Source organism: Procambarus clarkii, chromosome 74 (assembly GCF_040958095.1).
Source record: "Procambarus clarkii isolate CNS0578487 chromosome 74, FALCON_Pclarkii_2.0, whole genome shotgun sequence".
Classification (NCBI taxonomy): Eukaryota; Metazoa; Arthropoda; class Malacostraca; order Decapoda; family Cambaridae; genus Procambarus; species Procambarus clarkii.
Window position 1 is genome coordinate 18,545,746 of NC_091223.1, and position 18,743 is coordinate 18,564,488.

The window sequence follows — 18,743 nt, forward strand, 5'->3', positions numbered from 1 at the left end:
TCCAGACACCACCTGTATGTCCCGCCCACCTCCGGAGGCTATCATCTTGACGGATGATAGCCTCCGGAGTCGCATACAATCCTTCGTGTATGCGACCTTGTATGCCGTTTGTCAATTACTTTTCCATCACCAGTGTTCCTTTGTCATTGTGGTGCTCCCTCGTAGTGCTCTTATGACTTTAAGAGTCATTTAATCCTATACATCCTGTGGTAGTTGAAATCCCATATTGGCAGTTTCTAATTTCTAGCAATTTAAGCAGGTTGTTTGGCTGGGTTCCCGGCCATATTGGTATGTCTTTAAATAGGCGTGTTAACATCGCCACTATAGAAGCTATCCGCACTTGTCCCATTTTCCGAAAAGGCTTTTTTTTTTATTATTCAGATTTCTACTCATTCATTCATTCCTAAATACATGACTGTTGGTGTTGTGTTACCAGTAGCAGGGTCGTTGGTCTTGTTGGTTGTGGTCTAGTTTAGAAAGATGTATATTAACAAACTGTGTACTCTAAAGAGTAGCGTGTCCCCATGACTTACCATCGTAATTTGCGGTGGGAAAGGGCTCTGGCGAGGTTCCAGATTGGCCATACAAGCTTAAACTCACGGGCGCTTAATGGAGCGCCGCCCTGTTCCTTATTGTCCGAACTACTGTCTCTCTTACAGTCGTGTATATCCTTGTTGAATGTCCTGACTTCCAGGACGAGCGTGTGTCTTGCTTCCCGACCGTCCCTCGCGGTCACTTGTCCCTCGACCGAATCCTTCGTGTATCGGATACATTTGATATAGCTCGCCTAGTGCGCTTTTGTTCTCGTATTGGCATCCTTGGTGATATTTAGCGCCTGTTGAATATTTCATGGTGCTACACGAGTCTCCCTGGCTTGGTGCCTTCTTGTAATAATTACTTACTTTTAAGGGTATGAAGTTTGTTATATACAAGCTCGGACGAAAGTACTGATAGATGTGGGTGGGCGTAGGTGGTGATTTGGGTTTGTTGTTTTGTAGGAAAATAACCCTAAAACGGTTAGTGAAGTGCGATCAGACAGGTTATGATGAAGTATAGGGAGGAGTGAAAGCGGTTTGGTTAGACAATTTGTGGTGTGTACTCGCCTATTTGTGCTTGCAAGATCGAGCTTTGACTCTTGGATCCCGCCTTTCCAGCCATCGGTTGTTTACAGCAATGACTCCTGTCCCATTTCCCTATCATACCTAATTTTAAAATTATGAATACAGTTTGCTTCCACAACCTGTTCCTTAAGTGCATTCCATTTTTCCACTACTCTCACGCTAAAAGAAAACTTCTTAACATCTCTGACTCAGAGGAGTTTCCAGTTTCCACCCATGTCCCCTCGTTCTGTTATTATTACGTGTGAACATTTGATCTATTTCCACTTTGTCAATTTGTGTGTGTGTGAGAGGTTGTTGTGTGTGTGATCAAGCTAATCTGATGTCACTACGGTACAGGGAACGGCGGAGCTGTACGACGGGCTCGTCTCCGGGATGTCGACGCTCCATAGAGACGGCTCGGCTACTCTCGACAAGGTGGCAGACTGGATCTTCCTCTATGCTAATGTGGCCGTAGAGAACCTACAGGTGGGTATGAAGGAGGGAAGGAAGAAATATTGCTGGAACAAAAAGTGGACATGGTAAAGAAAAAAAAAAGTTTTTGTAAAATGTGACGGATTCACCACAACCAACCAGGTTGTGGTGAACGCGAGCCTGCAGGCCGCTTCAAGCAGCAGCCTTCTGGACAAAGTTATCAAAATAAAAGCCTAGTCCCAGGTCTTGCTTGGCGTAGAATTCTCAGAACCCACTCCAGGTGTCTTTCAAGAGGGTTAAGACAAAGTATAATATTGGATCAGGGAGATAGACAAGAGATTGTATTGGGTACGTCAGGCTGCGAACAGCCGCGTCAAACAGCCTGGTTGATCAGTCCAGCAATCGGGAGGCCTGGTCGACGACCGGGCCGCGGGGACGCCAAGCCCCGGGAGCACCTCAAGGTAACCTCAAGGGGTATGAAGTGTAACAGGAAAATTGTTATGTTAGCAGTCAATTAAACGCAAGTTATGCCATAAGACGTGTCACAACTATTGTCAAAAAATCTCTAATTGAAGGCCTACAAACCTAAGGCAAAAGCTATTTTAATTTTACTGTTTAACCTACAATAATTGTGGCAAGACCCTAACCATTCACTACCATTAAAAAAAAATGAAGTGAGATGGAGAAAAATGTAATAAAAAAAATTAGTGAATATAATTTTTTTATATTAGTGAATATAATGATGAATATTAGTGAATAAAAAGTGAATATCAATCTCTAGGCATGATTACAGTGGGCATCCAGACCCCGGAGAGTACACCCGCAAGCAATCAGGGTGTACTGATTGTACAATCACTGAATTCAGGTAGAGTTGAGGATAAGGACATAATCCCTCTGAAGTGTCAGAGGCTTCGTGTCAGAGGTTGCAAAAAATGCAAACCAGCAATGTTAGAAAAAATGAAACGAAAAGTTACAAGGAACCATACAAAAAGAGGGTAAGAATTATCAGGAAATCCTTAAGACAGTGATAGGAAACTTGATAATCAAGGAAGAGGATAAAACTATTTCCCCAAGTTAGGTAAGCTTAAGGCAAATCTACTCATAACCAACACAAATTTTGAACACGGTAGTAGACTCAGAAAGGCACGTAAACTAAAAAATATTAGAGGGTAGTACAGTACCAAGTTTACATCTCCCTAGACCTCGCAAACGGCCAAAAATAAAGAAAAAGAAAAAAAATTACAAAGACTAAGAAACGCTGGCCAGTACAAAAATTCATATTTATTATTAACATTTTTATTGACAAAATTAATTAAAATTTTGCCTAATCTGAGGATTTTGATAGTCTTATTAAAGTGAGGATAATGCTGGTATTCACTGTCACGCAGGACAGAGGGTCATACATAAGACAATAGGTCTAAACTGTAGGCGGAAGCACACACATATATCATGGTTACAATCAATGTTTTAATGTATGGATACAAAAATTCAAAGCACAAGGATAAGGAGAGGGCAGGTGATGGTGACTTGTGGTTGGAAGAGGACAGTCTCCTTCGCCTAGCCGGTTAGTACTAACCTGTACATATCTATGTCGACAAACGGGCACAAAACCAAAGTGACATTATACAGAATAAGTGAGTAAAATGCTAGAACAGTCTACCAGCCCCCTTAGGAACACTCCCAGGCGTTTAAATTCATCTACATAAATGTAAGAAGCCTAGTAAATTAATTTAATATGCACACACTGCAGCCGAGAAATCCCACAACATTGATATCGGTGAAACATGGGGAAAGCGATAGCATAATTGAAAAGGAAGTCCATCTTCCAGGATACCAGAAGAATGTTGTTATCCTTGCAGAAAGGACAACAAGAGCAGGTGGGGTAACGCTGTATGTAAAAAGAGAACTTGAACTACACGCAAGCCTTCCCGGTTTGGTGCCTTCTTTTGATAATTACTTACTTACTTGAACTACACGGAGATCACACTAACGTGATGCATCAAATGAACAAATTGTTCATTTCGTAGCTCAGTAGATTAAGGCAGTGTCTGGGATGCTCCCGGACGCAGGTTCGAATCCTCGTCACGGCCCTTGTGGATTTGTTCAAGAGAACTTGAATGCAAGCAGCAACGAGGAATTAAACCCCAAGGGATCCTCAGAACCTGTATGGTGTAATATATTAGTGGAAAACTGACAGTGGGAGTCTGACGATGGCAGACACGTCAACAACAACAGGAAAATACTAATCTCGTCATAATTGCCTTGTAACACTTATGTATATGTAACTTATATTGTATTTTTTTAAATAAAGATAAAAAAAAAAAAAAATCAAGACCACTAGGGATATAGTGGCCTTTAGGTAAATTCCTTCACTTATCTTGTAGCGATATTGAGTTTTGTGAATTCACTTTCATCCCTGTTTTTGCACCGACAAATTTGTAAACATTTCTGTTCAATCCTTGTTAAATAAATTTGTATATATTTAGTAACAACAGATCACTACCAACTCACTTTTTCTTGACCTCACTTTTGTGCCGACTGTGTTCTTTGAAATTGGACTACAAATGAGGCTTTAATAAGGGTGTACATTTCTCCCCGCGGCAGGTGACGTATACAGCGGACGTGACGGTGGTGAGCCAGGTGACGGGGGTGAAGGTGACGGCGACGGTGACGCGGGCGGCCGTGTACCTGGTGGCCCGGGAGGACATCTACACCCACACCGCTGATATCGATCAGTTCATCATCACAGAATTCGGGTGAGATAATGCTACTTTGTCAACCCGTCCTCTTACACATTACGTCGCTTTTCGCTCGTATGCGCACTCAGGCTAAACAAAAAGGGGAGGGGCGTAATTCAAAATGGAATCGGCTGGCGAAAGTGACGTACTGTCCCGTTTTCTGTTTTGGTCCTCTGACTGATTGATGAAGATTAAGCCACCCAAGAGGTGGCACGGGCATGAATAGCCCGCAAGTGGTACAATTTTTTTTTCTCAGTATTCTGAGTTTGCATTTAACCATCAAGCTGTTATTGCGGGGGAGGATACTGCTTCAGTCTTTGAGGGTGTCCAGCTGCTGGACACCCTTGTTGACCAGGAGAGTGGCTGTGTTGATGGCTTCAGGGTGGCCACTGCATGATTCAGGAACTCTTGAAGCTCTTCTAAGGTCATTGGTTGCTTCACATTCCAGAAGATAGTGAAGTAATGGCTTTTCTGTGACAGTTTGGCAGAAGATGCACTCTCTCTGTCGGGGTTCACCAATCTCCCAGTTGCATCTGTAACCTAGACGTAGTCTATATAGCCTAACTTCTATTTTCCTGTGGATTCCTTTTAGGATATTTAACCTTTCTAATTTGGTTGCCTGAAGATACCATGTTGCAGATGGCGAACCTTCAGCTATTCTCTGGTGCAGGTAGGCTTTGTTGAGATGTGAGAGTTTTTTGGTGATGTTTATGTTCTCTAGGCTGGGTTGAATTGTTTTATGTATCACTGGATGACGAGTTGCCAATTTAGCAATTTCATCAGCTTTTTCATTTAATGGGATTCCAATATGGGATGGGATCCAGTTTAAAGTTATGTTGAGTCCTATGCCTTTAGCGACTGCTCCAAGATACAAAATGGTGGTAATTATTTCCACATTATCTTTCCACTGTTTTTGTCCTAGTATTTGAAGTGCAGCTTTTGAGTCTGTGTATGATTACATTTTGAGTGTTTTGTGCAATCACATATGCGAATGCCTGTTGTATGGCGAACAGCTCAGTTTGGGTTGATGATACTAGTCCTCCCAGTCTCCAATATGCCTGTACGCTGGTCATGCAAAGAGCAGCGCCAGCACTCTCATATTCTGTGTCCACCGATCCGTCTGTGAAGATGTGGGTGGCTTCTGCTACTGCTATGCTATACATTTGCTCTTCTATTATGCGCCTTAGGATTGTCGGATCATAGACAGCCTTTTTCATTGGGAGACTTTCTATTACTATTTTGAAAGTAGGCTCTTCCCACGGCGCGGAAGGAGTGTAATTTGGGTGTGGTTGATCACCCTCTCTATCAAGAATCATGCTTTTTAAATGTAGTCTGTTTACGACTTTTCCTGCTCTTGCAGCCCAAGAGTTTCCATTGTTTTGGCCTAGTCCAACCACCAAGGCTTGCCGTACTGGGATTGGATCGGAAGAAATAATTATCTTACTGATAATTGTAGCTGTCCTTTGTGATATTCTTTCTCGTAGAGAGGGCAAACCCGTCTCCAGTCTAAAGAGTTTCAAGCCTGGTCCACATGGGGGCTCCCAGTGCGGCTCTCATAGCATTGTTTTGGGCAACTTGAAGCTTTTTCCACTGTTGGTGTGATAGATTTGTGAGTGCAAGTGCGGCATAATCGATCACTGATCTGACTGCCTGTATATAGTATGTGCGAAGGACTTGCAGATTGGCTCCTCCAGAAAGGGAGGTTAGCGACCTGATGATTGCCGTCCGGGCCGCAGTTCGCTCTCTCAAGTAAGTGACCTCAGCATTAAAATTCATGTGTCCAGGATGATTCCTAGATACTGATAGGTGTCGACCTATTCAATTGGTTAACCCTGTACTGTGAGTTGGATGTTGGGCTTCGCTATTTTTATGGGCATGGCCTTTGACTTTGAGGGGTTGAGTTTGATCCCAATCTGTTTTGCCTCTTTACTGATGCAGTCTAAGCATTTGGGTGCAAGGCGCGCCGCATCCCTTCCTTTTATGATGATGACAAAGTCGTCCGCGTAGTTTAGCAGCCTGCAGTGATGTGGAAGTTTCAACCTCATTATTCTTTCCATTAAACAGTTGAAAAGAGGGCTGAGAATACCTCCTTGCGGTGTACCATTTTCATGTCTTTTGTACTCAGAGACTGTGCCATGAAGTTTTACTCTTGCTTCTCTGTTTGAGACAGTTTTTGGTCCAGGAGAGCAGGTTGCCTCTGACCTCTTTGTCAATGAGGCAGCAGAGAATAGCTGGGGCGCTAGCCAGTTCAAAGGCTTTTTCGAGGTCCAGGAATATCAGCATTCCTGGTCTGTCATTCAGGTGGGCTAACAGAGTTGTAATACATTCCACTGTGCCAACCCCTCTTCTATAGGTATACATATCATGGTGCAGTTTAGTCGTTTTCCACTCCAGTCTGTTGAGTGCCATTCTGTCAGCCGTCTTGGCTGCACAGCTTTGGAGAGAGATGGGCCTGGGATTAGCTGGATCTTTGGGTTTTGGGATGGGCACTATGTCTGCTCTATTCCAAGCAGAAGGTCTAGTTCGAGAAGTCCAGGCTAAATTAATTAACCTTAGGTATGCAGCCTCTGGGCCGAGGTTTCTAATCATTTTATAAGTTATTTTGTCGGCTCCAGGGGATGTATCCTTGGAGTTTTTCTTAACCCGATTGAGCTCATCCAGTGTGAAGGGGGCATTAGTGTCAGAGACTTCTTCACATGCTGTAAGGATTCTGTGCCACCTTTCTTCCTCTAGTCCGGTCTGTACTGCTAATACATCTGGTGGAAGTTGATTGCTGGCTGCTCTCTGCAAACCTGGTTGCCAGTACTTCGGCTTCCTGTTGAGGATCCTTGGGGTGTGGAGCTTTAGGTGTTTTATTCCCTTTGGTTCGGTGAATTTGCTGCCACATCTCCCCGAGAGAGGTGTGTTCATTCAGGTGTGAACACCATTCCAGGCACATTTGTTCTTTTATTTGTCTGGTCTCTCGATGCACATGTTCCTTGACCTCACAAAGTAAGATCCTGTTGCGGTCACTTGGCTGCTTTTTGTATAGCTTTCTTGTTCTGTTGAGTCTATGGTCGAGTTCTTTGACACGTTCGCAATAGTACCAATGATCTTTATGGTGTCCGGTGGACTGTTTTTTCGGTGGGATTGAGTGGTTGGCTGCACTTTGAATCGCTTTGACAAAATCTTGTTCTGCCTGATTAATGTTTTTAGGAACATCATAGTTTCTATGCCACTCTGAAATGAGGTTTTGAAATCGGTCCCAGTTTGCTAAAGCAAAGTTCCAGGCTTCAGATGGAGGCGGAGGTGGGGTGGGTAGGTCTAACTGAAGATCAATTTGGACCCCATAGTGGTCGCTTGTGAGTGTGGTCTCAACTGACCATGTTGCTGCATCTCTTAGGGAGGCTGAAACGAAGGTTAGGTCTAATCTGCCTCCTTGGATGTGGGTAGGTTCATTCTTTAGGATTAGTATTACTGGAAGCTGGTCCAGTAGATGTGTAATGTGTATGTCGGCTTCATTTGTTGTGTTCGAGCCCAGTGCCAATCGATGATGGGCATTAAAATCTCCACAAATGATTGTGTTTGTTGTTGTCGCATGTCCAAATAACAGAGATCCATTTCTGCATGTGGAGACCTGTACACATTAAACACTTCAAGTTTGTCGTGTCTTAGCTCAATGGTTACTCCCATTACCTCTGTCCCTGCTCCACAATCGGGTGGGCTGGTTATGGACTTGGAGACCAGGTCACATTTTACATAGATTGCACATCCCCTGGATTGCCCATTGATCCATGGAAGGAAGAAGCCTCGATAGCCTGAGATTTTAGGTTCTAATCCGGCTGGAAGCAAGCTCTCCTGTAGTATCAGGATGTCTATGCCCTTGGTTGCTGCTATGCATTGAAAGTGTTGCAATTTAGTGCGCAGTCCTTGCACATTCCATTGCAGGATCTTTAGACCTCTAGGTTCTTGGAATTTGCTGATAATTCCGTGGTATCCATGGAGTGATGAACACGCCATGGAAGTTGCAATTGGTGTATAGGTTCTTAGTGGACCTGAAATTGACTCAATGTCGCTATCCGACGAGCTGGACTTTATCTGTTTTTTATGGGGGTGTCTCCTGCCCTGCTGTCTTGACGGTGTGGATATTGCATCTTCGAATTTCTTGAGCTTGTGCTCAATTGTCTTCAGAGTCTGTGGTTTGCTTGATTCCATGTGATGACAGCAGACTTTCGATCAACTCGGTGACCAAAGTTTTGAGCATTGGCCAGAGAGCGTCCAGTTCTGTGGGAGCACTATTTAATGCTGTGCACGTTTGGGGCCTAGTAGCTTTTAGACCCTTCTCGGTGGTAACTTTGACACTGGAATTGCTACTCCTATTGGCCCCAGTGTGCTTGCTGGATGAAATGGGAGGCCGACTGCTTTGAACATGATTCTTGTGTCCTCCATCTTTCTTTTTGTCCTGTACAGAGGTCTTCTCACCCTTCACCATGGCCGATGGTGAAGGGCCGTGTGCCCCCTCTTCCTGAATAGGTAGACCCCACGCGGTTTTAGTGGGCATGGGAGCTGGTATTAGTTTTGGTGGGCGTTTCGGCTCCGCTGTAGGCGTGGTGGGGTTAGTTTGAAGCCTTTTGAGCCTTTCAGAGCATTTAAAGTTCCAGGCATGATGTGCCTTGGAGCAATTTGGGCACTTTGCCTGAACAGGGTGGTTTGCCTTGAGTTTATCAATACATGTTTTTGTGTCATGGGGCTGGCTGCAGACTCCGCACCTCACTGGGCGTTGGCAGCCATCTTTGTGATGCCCAAATCTCTGACATCTGAAGCATCTTAGGGGTTCTGGGGTGTAAGGCCTGTGTTGGAACACGCCCCAGATTCCAAGGTAAAGTTTCTCCGGGATCCGTCCTCTTACTGTGAGGACGACTTATCGGGTTTCCTGTCTTGTGGTTCTTGCCTGGCATCTCTCTGCTGACACCACATAGTTCAGCTTTTCGAGATGGTCAAGTGCCATATGCAAGGGATAGTGGAGGACAATGATTTTCCTTATTTTATCCTCTGGTTTCAGTTCCTCACATTTTGTGTAATTTTTCAGAATCGTAGCGGCCGACTCGTCTTTAGGCCTCAGAATGTATTCTCCTCTGAGATTAGGTTTTGCTCTGATCTGGAGCTGGGGGTACTCTTTTTCGAGGTCCAATACAGTGGCGTAGGAAGACTTACCTTCCGTGTGCTGCACCTTGAAGATTGGAAGTGTAGATCTAGTCTGAGGAGCTGGAGAAGCTGGAGAGATTAAAGGGCGATGGGTCGTCATGGAGTGGCTTGTCCTGTTTGCCTTTGGTCCTCTGGCTTAGGGTTTTTTTTATATTGAGGGGAGGTGAGGGGGGGGGGCTTAGGCTGTTAGGTTAGGAGAGGAAGCTTTTAATTAATGGTTTTCATGACGTTTTGAAACCTTAGGAGAACTTCCTGTCCTAACTTACCAGAGGACCCTGAACTTGCTGTTCTGGAGAAAAACAAAATTCCAAAATTTATTTTCAATTTTTAATTTTCATATACATATTTTTGTTTTATTTTGATTCATAATCTGTGGCAGTTGTAACACGCTCGTCCCACACCCAGTGGATCCTTCCTCTCGCCTCTGTCGTGCTTTGACTTTTCCTCCTCCTGTAGCACCTGTTCCTCTTCGTCTCCCTCTTTCTGTCCGGTTTTCTCGCTTACAGGATTCTCTCTGTTCATATTTCTAATGTTTCTCCTCATATTGTTGCTTCCTTGCCTCCGTGGAGAATCCCCCCTTCCCAAGTTTTGTACATCCTTGACTTGTATTACTAAAGCCTTTACTCCTCCTACGATTCTGAAAAGCCTCTTCCTTGAGCACTTTTCTTCGCACTCCCACTCTATTTCCATCTTCACCGATGGCTCTAAGTCTGCGGACGGTGTGGGCTACTGTTGTTTTTCCTGACCGTACTTGTGTGTCGCCTCTCTTCGGAGGCTAGCGTCTTTACAGCAGAACTTTGCTATTATCTATACTCTCAGTCTCTTGCTTTCTCATTCTCATTCCTCCTTTGTGGTAGTAGTCGACTCTCGTAGTGCCCTCATGGTTCTAGGGTTCTTTAATCCTGTCCATCCGGTGGTCGTCGAGATTCAACATTGGCTGTTTCTTATTTCTAGTAAATTTAAATCGGTAGAGTTTTGCTGGGTTCCCAGCCATATTGGCGTTTCTTTCAATGAGCGTGCGGATGCTGCCGCTAAGGAAGCTATCCGTTCTTGTCCCATCTTCCGTAAAGGTATTCCTTATTCCGACTTTTATCCTGTTATTCATTCCTCCATCCTTGCCCGTTGGCAGGGTTGTTGGTCCTCTGTGGTTAGTCACAAGCTGCGTACTCTCAAACTTAGTGTGTCCCCGTGGCCTTCCTCCTGCCACCGTAACCGGCGGTGGAAAACTGCTTTGGCGCGGCTGCGGGTTGTTCATACCCGCTTAACCCACGGTCACTTAATGAAGCGCCGCCCTGCTCCTTATTGTCCAAATTGCGTTGTCCCTCTTAGTTGTGCATATCCTTGTTGAATATCCTGACTTCCAGGACGAGCGTGTGTCTTGCTTTCCGACCGTCCCTCGCGGTCACTTGTCCCTCGTTAGAATTCTAGGTGAATCGGATACTTTTGATATCATTCGCCTTATGCGTTTTTATTCTCGTATTGGCATTCTTGGTGATATTTAGCGCCCTCTGATTATTTTGCACTTTGGTGCTACATATCCTTCCCGGTTTGGTGCCTTCTTTTGATAATTACCGAAGACCAACAACCCTGCCAACGAGCAAGGATGGAGGAATGCATAACTGGGTAAAAGTCGGAATATGGAATACCTTTACGGGAGATGGGACAAGTGTGGATAGCTTCTTCAGTGTCAGCATCCGCACGTTAAGGCGAGAATGACAGCTGAAGCTGCTTTTGTGGCATAAAGTCTGTTATCCTGGGGAAAGGTGTAAGTACTGGGTATTAATAACATCACACATTCGCTCACAAGTTACAGCCCCGCTCCTGTGCCAGGTAAGTCCACTACGGGCTCACCATAGCCCGTGCTACTTGGAACTTTTGATTCCAGTAGCTGAATCTATAACTACTACTACTACTACTATTCGCTCACCAAATAGTAACTGCCCTGAGGAGATATTAAAATTTGGATTGTTTATAAAATTAGATCCTAATTTTTCTCGCAAAACGCCAGGAAAATGTTACCACATCGCCACGGGGACTACTTTTTAATTTCTTCACACGACTGTTGAAGTAATAAAGATAGCTACTGTACCTATTTCCTGTAAATAGTGAAGCCCAGGGAGGTGTTAGCCCTTATTACACAGATGTCCAGAAAGGGTAATTAATCATTCAACTTTAAATTTGATAATGGGGACTAGAGCGTTCAGTCTCTCAAAGAACCAAGAGAAATGTCTCCAGCTATCCTTCCAACATGTAAATGTCATCAACATATCTGTACCAAATAATGTCTTTACGTTTGATCTGAGAGAGGATACACGTCTACACCTACACGTCTACAAGTGTATCCTTTCGTGTATCCTAAACGAGAGGCTACACTGACAGTATTCCATATAATGATTACATTCACCGGGGCTCTAGGAAACTCGAACCGTGGACCCCATGGGTGGGAGGCCAAAGCTCTAACGACCGAGCTATTGAGTAGTCTTAATAAAAGAAAGTTTCCAGAAGTAGCAGCCTGCTGTCAAACTTGAATTTTCGACTTTCCCCTGACTACTACTGAAGCTTGGAGGAATTAGTGATCCACACCCACGTCATATAAATTCTCATCCACATTTCCATGGAAATACATTCCATTCATCTGGGCTGTAGGAGACTCGAACAATGGACCCCACGCATGTGAGGTCGAAGCTCTATCGACCAAGCTATTGAGTAGTCATAATTCCTCTGAACTTCATTAGTAGTCAAGGTCGAAAATTCTAGTTTGACAATAGGATGCTGCCAAACTAAAATTTTAAAACTAGTCAATAGCTCGGTTGATAAAGCTTCGGTCTTGCACGCATGGGATCCATATGTTGACCAGACCACACACTAGAAGGTGAAGGGACGACGACGTTTCGGTCCGTCCTGGACCATTCTCAAGTAGATTGTGAGAATGATCGATTTGAGAATGGTCCAGGACGGACCGAAACGTCGTCGTCCCTTCATCTTCTAGTGTGTGGTCTGGTCAACATACTTTAGCCACGTTATTGTGACTCCTCGCCTGCATGGGATCCATAGTTCCAGTCTCCTAAAACCCAGGGAAATGGAATGTTTATTTTCACGGAAGTGTCGATGACAATTCATATAATGATATACGGGTTAGATAACACTGGAAACAGACTACCCATATTGCAAATCTAAAAAAAAATATCAACACCCTCAGCTTCAAGATTCCTTGTAATTGTAATAGTTTATTACGTCCAAACAGGATGGGGGTTTAAACCCCGTATTACCAGACACAGAGCGCTGTTAGCTGTAGCAAAGCTCAGCCGTATATAAACATGCGAGACTGATCACAAAATTATAAAAGATAATTCATATACAGTATAATTTATCCCCAACACCGTGGCTTCATTAAGAAAGAGGTACAGTATATAGGTAAGCTACTTACTTTCCTTAACGATCCACCATCTGATCACCACTTGGTCCGGGAGACATCTCCCGTCACGCAGGGTGCAGTCGCGCCTCCACAGATCTCCAGTATCAGCTCTTGATACTGGTAATGGCTCAAAAGGGCCACCACTTACGAGCTATTCATGCCCGTGCCACCTTTTGTGTGGCTTCATCTTCATAACACATTCACAAGGGAGACATCTCCCGCCATGCAGGGTGCATTCGCACCTCCACAGATCTCCAGTATCAGCTCTTGATATTGGTAATGGCTCAAAAGGGCCACCACTTACGGGCTATTCATGCCCGTGCAACCTTTTAGGTGGCTTAATCTTCATCAATCAATCAATCTAAACGATCCAAATTTTAATCTCCTGAGGGCAGTAGTTACCAGATGTGGTGAGTGGTTATATAATAAGAAAATTATTTAAAGCTTGCATCTCTTCCCATGACCCCTGATTTGATATCATAAAACTAGAGCTGTCATTCTCACTCACTGCTCACCATAGTCCGCGCTACTTGGAACATTTTGTTCCAAGTAGCGAATCTTTAACAACAACAACACTAACTGCTGAAGAGGGTCCAGGTTTGGAATCAACATATATATAACCTGCATTTCATTGTTTTCAAATTAGCGGATTATTTTATTCCCTGTGTTTTATAAAAGCACTCCTATGATAAGGCCTACCCTTGACATCCCTATTGTTACCCAAAATATATTCTGGTCCTATTTAAATTTCCCGTTTTTCCACTCCATTAAGACTTTTACAATACTGTACTGTATTTTCAATCCCTCATTGTTTCACCAACTTTATTTGTATTGCAGGGAGATTGATGTGAAAATTGAAGGCTTGGGTATACTGGACTACGTCCTAGGTCCTCTCACCGAGGCGGTGGCCAACCTGGTACACGAGAACATAGCTAATATCCTCGAGACTCAGGTCAAGGGATACATACAGGATGTGCTCAATGAGACCCCATGGCCATAACATTATTAATAAACTTCCTTCTTGCATACCTGCAGCTTTAACATTCCAAAACATTTCTGAAGCTCGCCTCCTGTCTGGAAATTTATCAACGGTTTCCTGAAACGTTTGATAGTCCACTGACCGCTTAAATAAAAAAAGTGTATTGTAGTCTACTGGAAAAAATATGAAAAACCTGTTTTATAGCAGCATTATATTTTATCATTTATTTTAAAACTTTGCAGTGCTGATGGATTATTTACTATTTTTGGCGTATATTGTAAATTACGTCAGTAATGTGCCAAAGGGAATATTGTGCAGTTTTTCAGAGGAAAATATTTAAATTATGAAAAATTAATAATAGTACAGTATATCTCTGTAATAGCCTGTGGGCCTCTCCAAGCAATAGCCTGTTGGACCATTTTATCACGAATAGGGGCCAGGCTCGGAGTAGAACACCAGAAACCCTCTCCAGGTATGCACCAGGTGTACTGGAGCGAAAGATATGAAAGGATATACAGTAAATCACTGTACAGTATATTTAATTACATAAAGCATTAATATAACAAATGCTGATATTACATTTATTATCTTGTACCTGTGTAACAAATGAATTAAGCCTCCATGGGTCTAGTAGTAGCTAAATAATACAGTACTGTCGTTTGCCAAACCCAGCCTTAAATCACCAATGTAATCTTGTGTGACGACTTTTAATGGGGGAGAGCTTGTATTGGTAGTATTGTATGTACCCACAAGCTTAATGATCTCGGTGTTCAATTACCCAAAGTAACTTGGATTTACTAAGCTAGATCCAGCCTATGGAGATGACCTGCAATAGATTTGTCCATGCCAAGCTGCAATTAAGGATAGTGGAATGCTACATATCATTTTATATAAACAACATATAAACTGTTAGCTTATCAACTGTGCCCATTCTCAAACTAAAAATAATTTTTCATCCCAAACCCGTTTCCAACACTAGTATCACTGTGCTGCCTTCCCTTCATATCTGAACTCAAAAATCACGCTAATACTCTAGCTTCATCCTCTTGATGTAAAGCTTGCTTTTCGACAAATTAACGCTTCATTGTAATCTGGTTCACACTACTGCTCCTGCTTCAAATGCTGATGGTGTCTTCTTTATTTTCTGTTTATCTTGTCCTCTCCAATACTTTGAAATGGTTATACACTAAATGACAGTCTAGAGGAACAGAAAGGAAGCGTTAAGTCTGCAGGCACAAACAATGCTCTCTTCTATCATGTTAGGGACTTTAATCATTCTATAAATTGATCATCTTCACTATTCTTTCCTGCCTCTTCTCTTCAGACGCCATCTTGTCGAATCGGCCCTTGATACACAACATACCCAACATGACCCTTCATCCTGGCATTGTTGCTGTCGACTCTTCAGTTTCACAGTACATACTTTAATGCTCTAACCTTGAGCCTACCCCTTTTTTCTTGACCCCACTTTTCTTTCTTACCTTTCTCTTATTTTTACTTCATCCCATTCTTCTTTCATCTCCATTGTACCTTTCATCCTGTTCTTATGTTTCACCTTACTCGTACCTGCTCCTGACCTCGCTTTCCTTATTTATTTACCCATTCCATCCGCTCTTCCTCCCACCATCTGGTCACCACTTGGTCCGGGAGACATCTCCCGTCACGCAGGGTGCAGTCGCACCTCCACAGATGTCCAGTATCATCTTTTGATACTGATAATGGCTCAAAAAAGGGCCACCACTTACGGGCTATTCCTGCCGGTGCCACCTCTTGGGTGGCTTAATCTTCATCAATCTTCATCCATCCGCTCTTCCTCGCAAAGACTTGATAATAGTCCAGGACAAACCAAAACATCCTCGTTTCTCCATCTTCTGATGTGTAGTTTGGTAAACATGTGCTAAAATATCCCTATGTTCTTTAAAAGAATTTGTTCACATTATTTATTTTACTGTACTGATTTGACTGGATTCTTAAGTAACCTCCCAACCATCCCCAACTTTTCTTTTAATGTTGCCTCTGTTGCTCAATGAATACAAGGCTATCCATCTTGTGATGATTTCGGGGCTTTTTTAGTGTCCCCGCGGCCCGGTCTTCGACCAGGCCTCCACCCCCAGGAAGCAGCCCGTGACAGCTGACTAACTCCCGAGTACCTATTTACTGCTAGGTAACAGGGGCATTCAGGGTGAAAGAAACTTTGCCCATTTGTTTCTGCCTCGTGCGGGAATCGAACCCGAGCCACAGGATTACGAGTCCTGCACGCTATCCACCAGGCTTTCGTGGCCCCCAGGGTTCCATAGAAAGGGTTAAAAATTAGTCACCATCATTGGTTGCCATTAAACTAACCAGGCCACATATTCTTTAATTACTGTATTTGATTAATGATTGTGTATCATTATAAACAAAATTACACTTTAATTAACCACCTGCACAGACTGCACATGAGATGCTCTCAATCTGCATACTTAACCAAACTGCACACAAGTCCCTCTTGTACATACTGTACTGCGGTAGGAAGGAATGGAAATTGAATTCTTTTATCTATTAGTGGTAAAAGTAATGAATACTTCTCAAAGAAAATGATAAGGAGGTATGTGAGGAACTAAAAGATTTCGAGTCTTCTTTAAAATAGAATCAACATAGAGACCAAGGAGGCAAAATGAAAGACATTGACTACATATATTGTTTGTACTGTACAAGAGGTTAAACAATTTTTTTTTTACATACTGTACATACATACCTACCTGGAGGAATGAGATGTATCGATCATTGGGGCCTAATCTCGCTATGGCTATCTTGATGATTTCAGGGCTTAGCGTCCCCGCAGCCTACTCCTCGACCAGGCCTCCTTTTTGTCACCCCCCCCCCCCCAGGAAGCATCCCTCGTAGCAGCTGTCTAACTCCCAGGAACCTATTTACTGCTAGGCGAACAGGGGCATGAGGGTAAAAAAAAAACTGCCCATTTGTTTCCGCCTCCACCGGGGATTGAACCTGAACTTCAGGACTACGAATCCAAAGCGCTGTCCACTTAGCTGTCAGGCCCCCAATTCTTAATCTACTGGTCTGTAGGAGGCTGCATAAATAGTCCCCTGCTATCTAAAATGTTAAATCGCTGGACGGTCACTCTCCCAGAACTCTCTGGGGGGGGGGGAGGCAAATGCAGTAACACCAAAAAGAAAGAGGAGCAAGTAAATTAGACCAGAGTCACTGAGAATTTTTTTTTTTTTTTTAGATATATACAAGAGTTGTTTCATTCTTGTACAGCCACTAGTACGCGTAGCGTTTCGGGCAAGTCCTTAATCCTATGGTCCCTGGAATACGATCCCCTGCCGCGAAGAATCGTAGTACACATTTTACTGTTGCGTTAAACAGAGGCTACAGTTAAGGAATTGCGCCCAGTAAATCCTCCCCGGCCAGGATACGAACCCATGACATAGCGCTCGCGGAACGCCAGGCGAGTGTCTTGCCACTACACCACGGAGACTATATCAATGTAAAGTTCTGGAGAAAGTAATGAGGCTGAGAATGGTCGAGCACTTGGAGAGGACCAACTTTTGTAACGAAAGGGCTGCATAGATTGACAGAAAATCATGCCTGACAAGCTTAGTTCTATAGTAATAGGATTAGTAAAATCATATGGGTAGGGGGGGGGGGGAAGGGAAAACAGATGGATGAGTAGACTGTTTTCCCCTAGTGTGTCAAAAGGCATTTGAGACTTTCTCATAAAAGTTGGTGTAAAAGATTCTTGCGGCATTAGTTGCGAGTTGTATTTTCTGGAATTGTACTGAAGGTAAGTGTGCTAAACCAGGATGACTATGCTACTTTGTGTTACATCACAAGTACCTACATATCACTGAGGATGCCAATATGAGAGCAGAAAGACTTGCATAGAAGATATCGGTTGTTAATCTGTACATTATTTAGAATGAGTACAATATGATGTAAATGAATATAAAACTACTAACTTCGACTGATCTACGTTAAACTCTTTCTTACAGGAGCTAACAAGAAATCAGTGCTTGAGCAATGGCCAGTCCAGTGTCAAATCTTGTGCCTCTTTGCAATTAAATCGACCCTTTGAGTGGGAGGTCGACCACCTGATATTAATTCATGCCTTTAGACTGTTCTGGATCTTGTCTTCCTGAACCTACTTGGTGGAGACCACATTTGGCACCATTTTTATAACAATATATGCTAGTGAGATATATGATTAGCAGTGCATAACAATTTTAGATGGCAAAACATTTTTAGGTTCAGAAAAAAATTGATGTCTGTGATAACATTAATTTATTTACACTATCTACATACATTAAAGTAACATCAGTCCCTTTTGTTTTAAGTGTCAAGGCAATGCTAGATCGTAACAGATTATGTGAATGACTGAGTCTCTCGCAAATTGGCTGACCATCATGAATTGACACTTGGAGAATGCTCTTTTGCCGCACTGTAGCAGTTGTGGAAGATAATGGGATCAATGGGATACTTGTTTGGGGAAATTAATAACTACAGTAGTCTACCATGCAGAAGTATTTGATGCGTTGATTAGTTCAATCTCTGAAAAGATGTGAACGTGTGTAGACATCAATTTGTTAACTGAATGTGTGTACCTTCACTGAGCAATGTCATGAGAAATCCTCATTTCACCTTCTCTGTTGATAAGAAGGGGAAAATAAGCAAGTTGCCCGAGTAACATGGCACAAGTATCATCCACTGACAAAATCAATCCATGACTGGAGGAAGTCGCTACTCACACAAGATCCATACAAACAATGAGAACCTAATTCCAAAGAGTACCAATTATTCTATTTCTCTTGTATACTCACAAATACACAATCATCATGGGCATCGGTGTCAAATATAGGAATGATGTTAAGTACGGGGAGCACAGGAGTGGCACG

At 43.2% G+C, this 18,743-nt stretch overlaps 1 protein-coding gene across 2 annotated transcripts in view; it reads left to right on the forward strand.

Moving 5' to 3' along the window:
• LOC123767379 (uncharacterized) overlaps positions 1–13,895 on the forward strand; it is a 37,036-nt gene extending 23,141 nt beyond the window's left edge. For both annotated transcript variants that reach the window (XM_069313057.1, XM_045757040.2), the window contains exons 9-11: positions 1,458–1,586; positions 4,137–4,288; positions 13,707–13,895. In XM_069313057.1, coding sequence (XP_069169158.1) covers positions 1,458–1,586; positions 4,137–4,288; positions 13,707–13,869 — 444 coding nt within the window. In that variant the 3' untranslated portion in view covers positions 13,870–13,895. The remainder of the gene's footprint in view (positions 1–1,457; positions 1,587–4,136; positions 4,289–13,706) is intronic.
• The last annotated feature ends 4,848 nt before the right edge of the window (positions 13,896–18,743 follow it).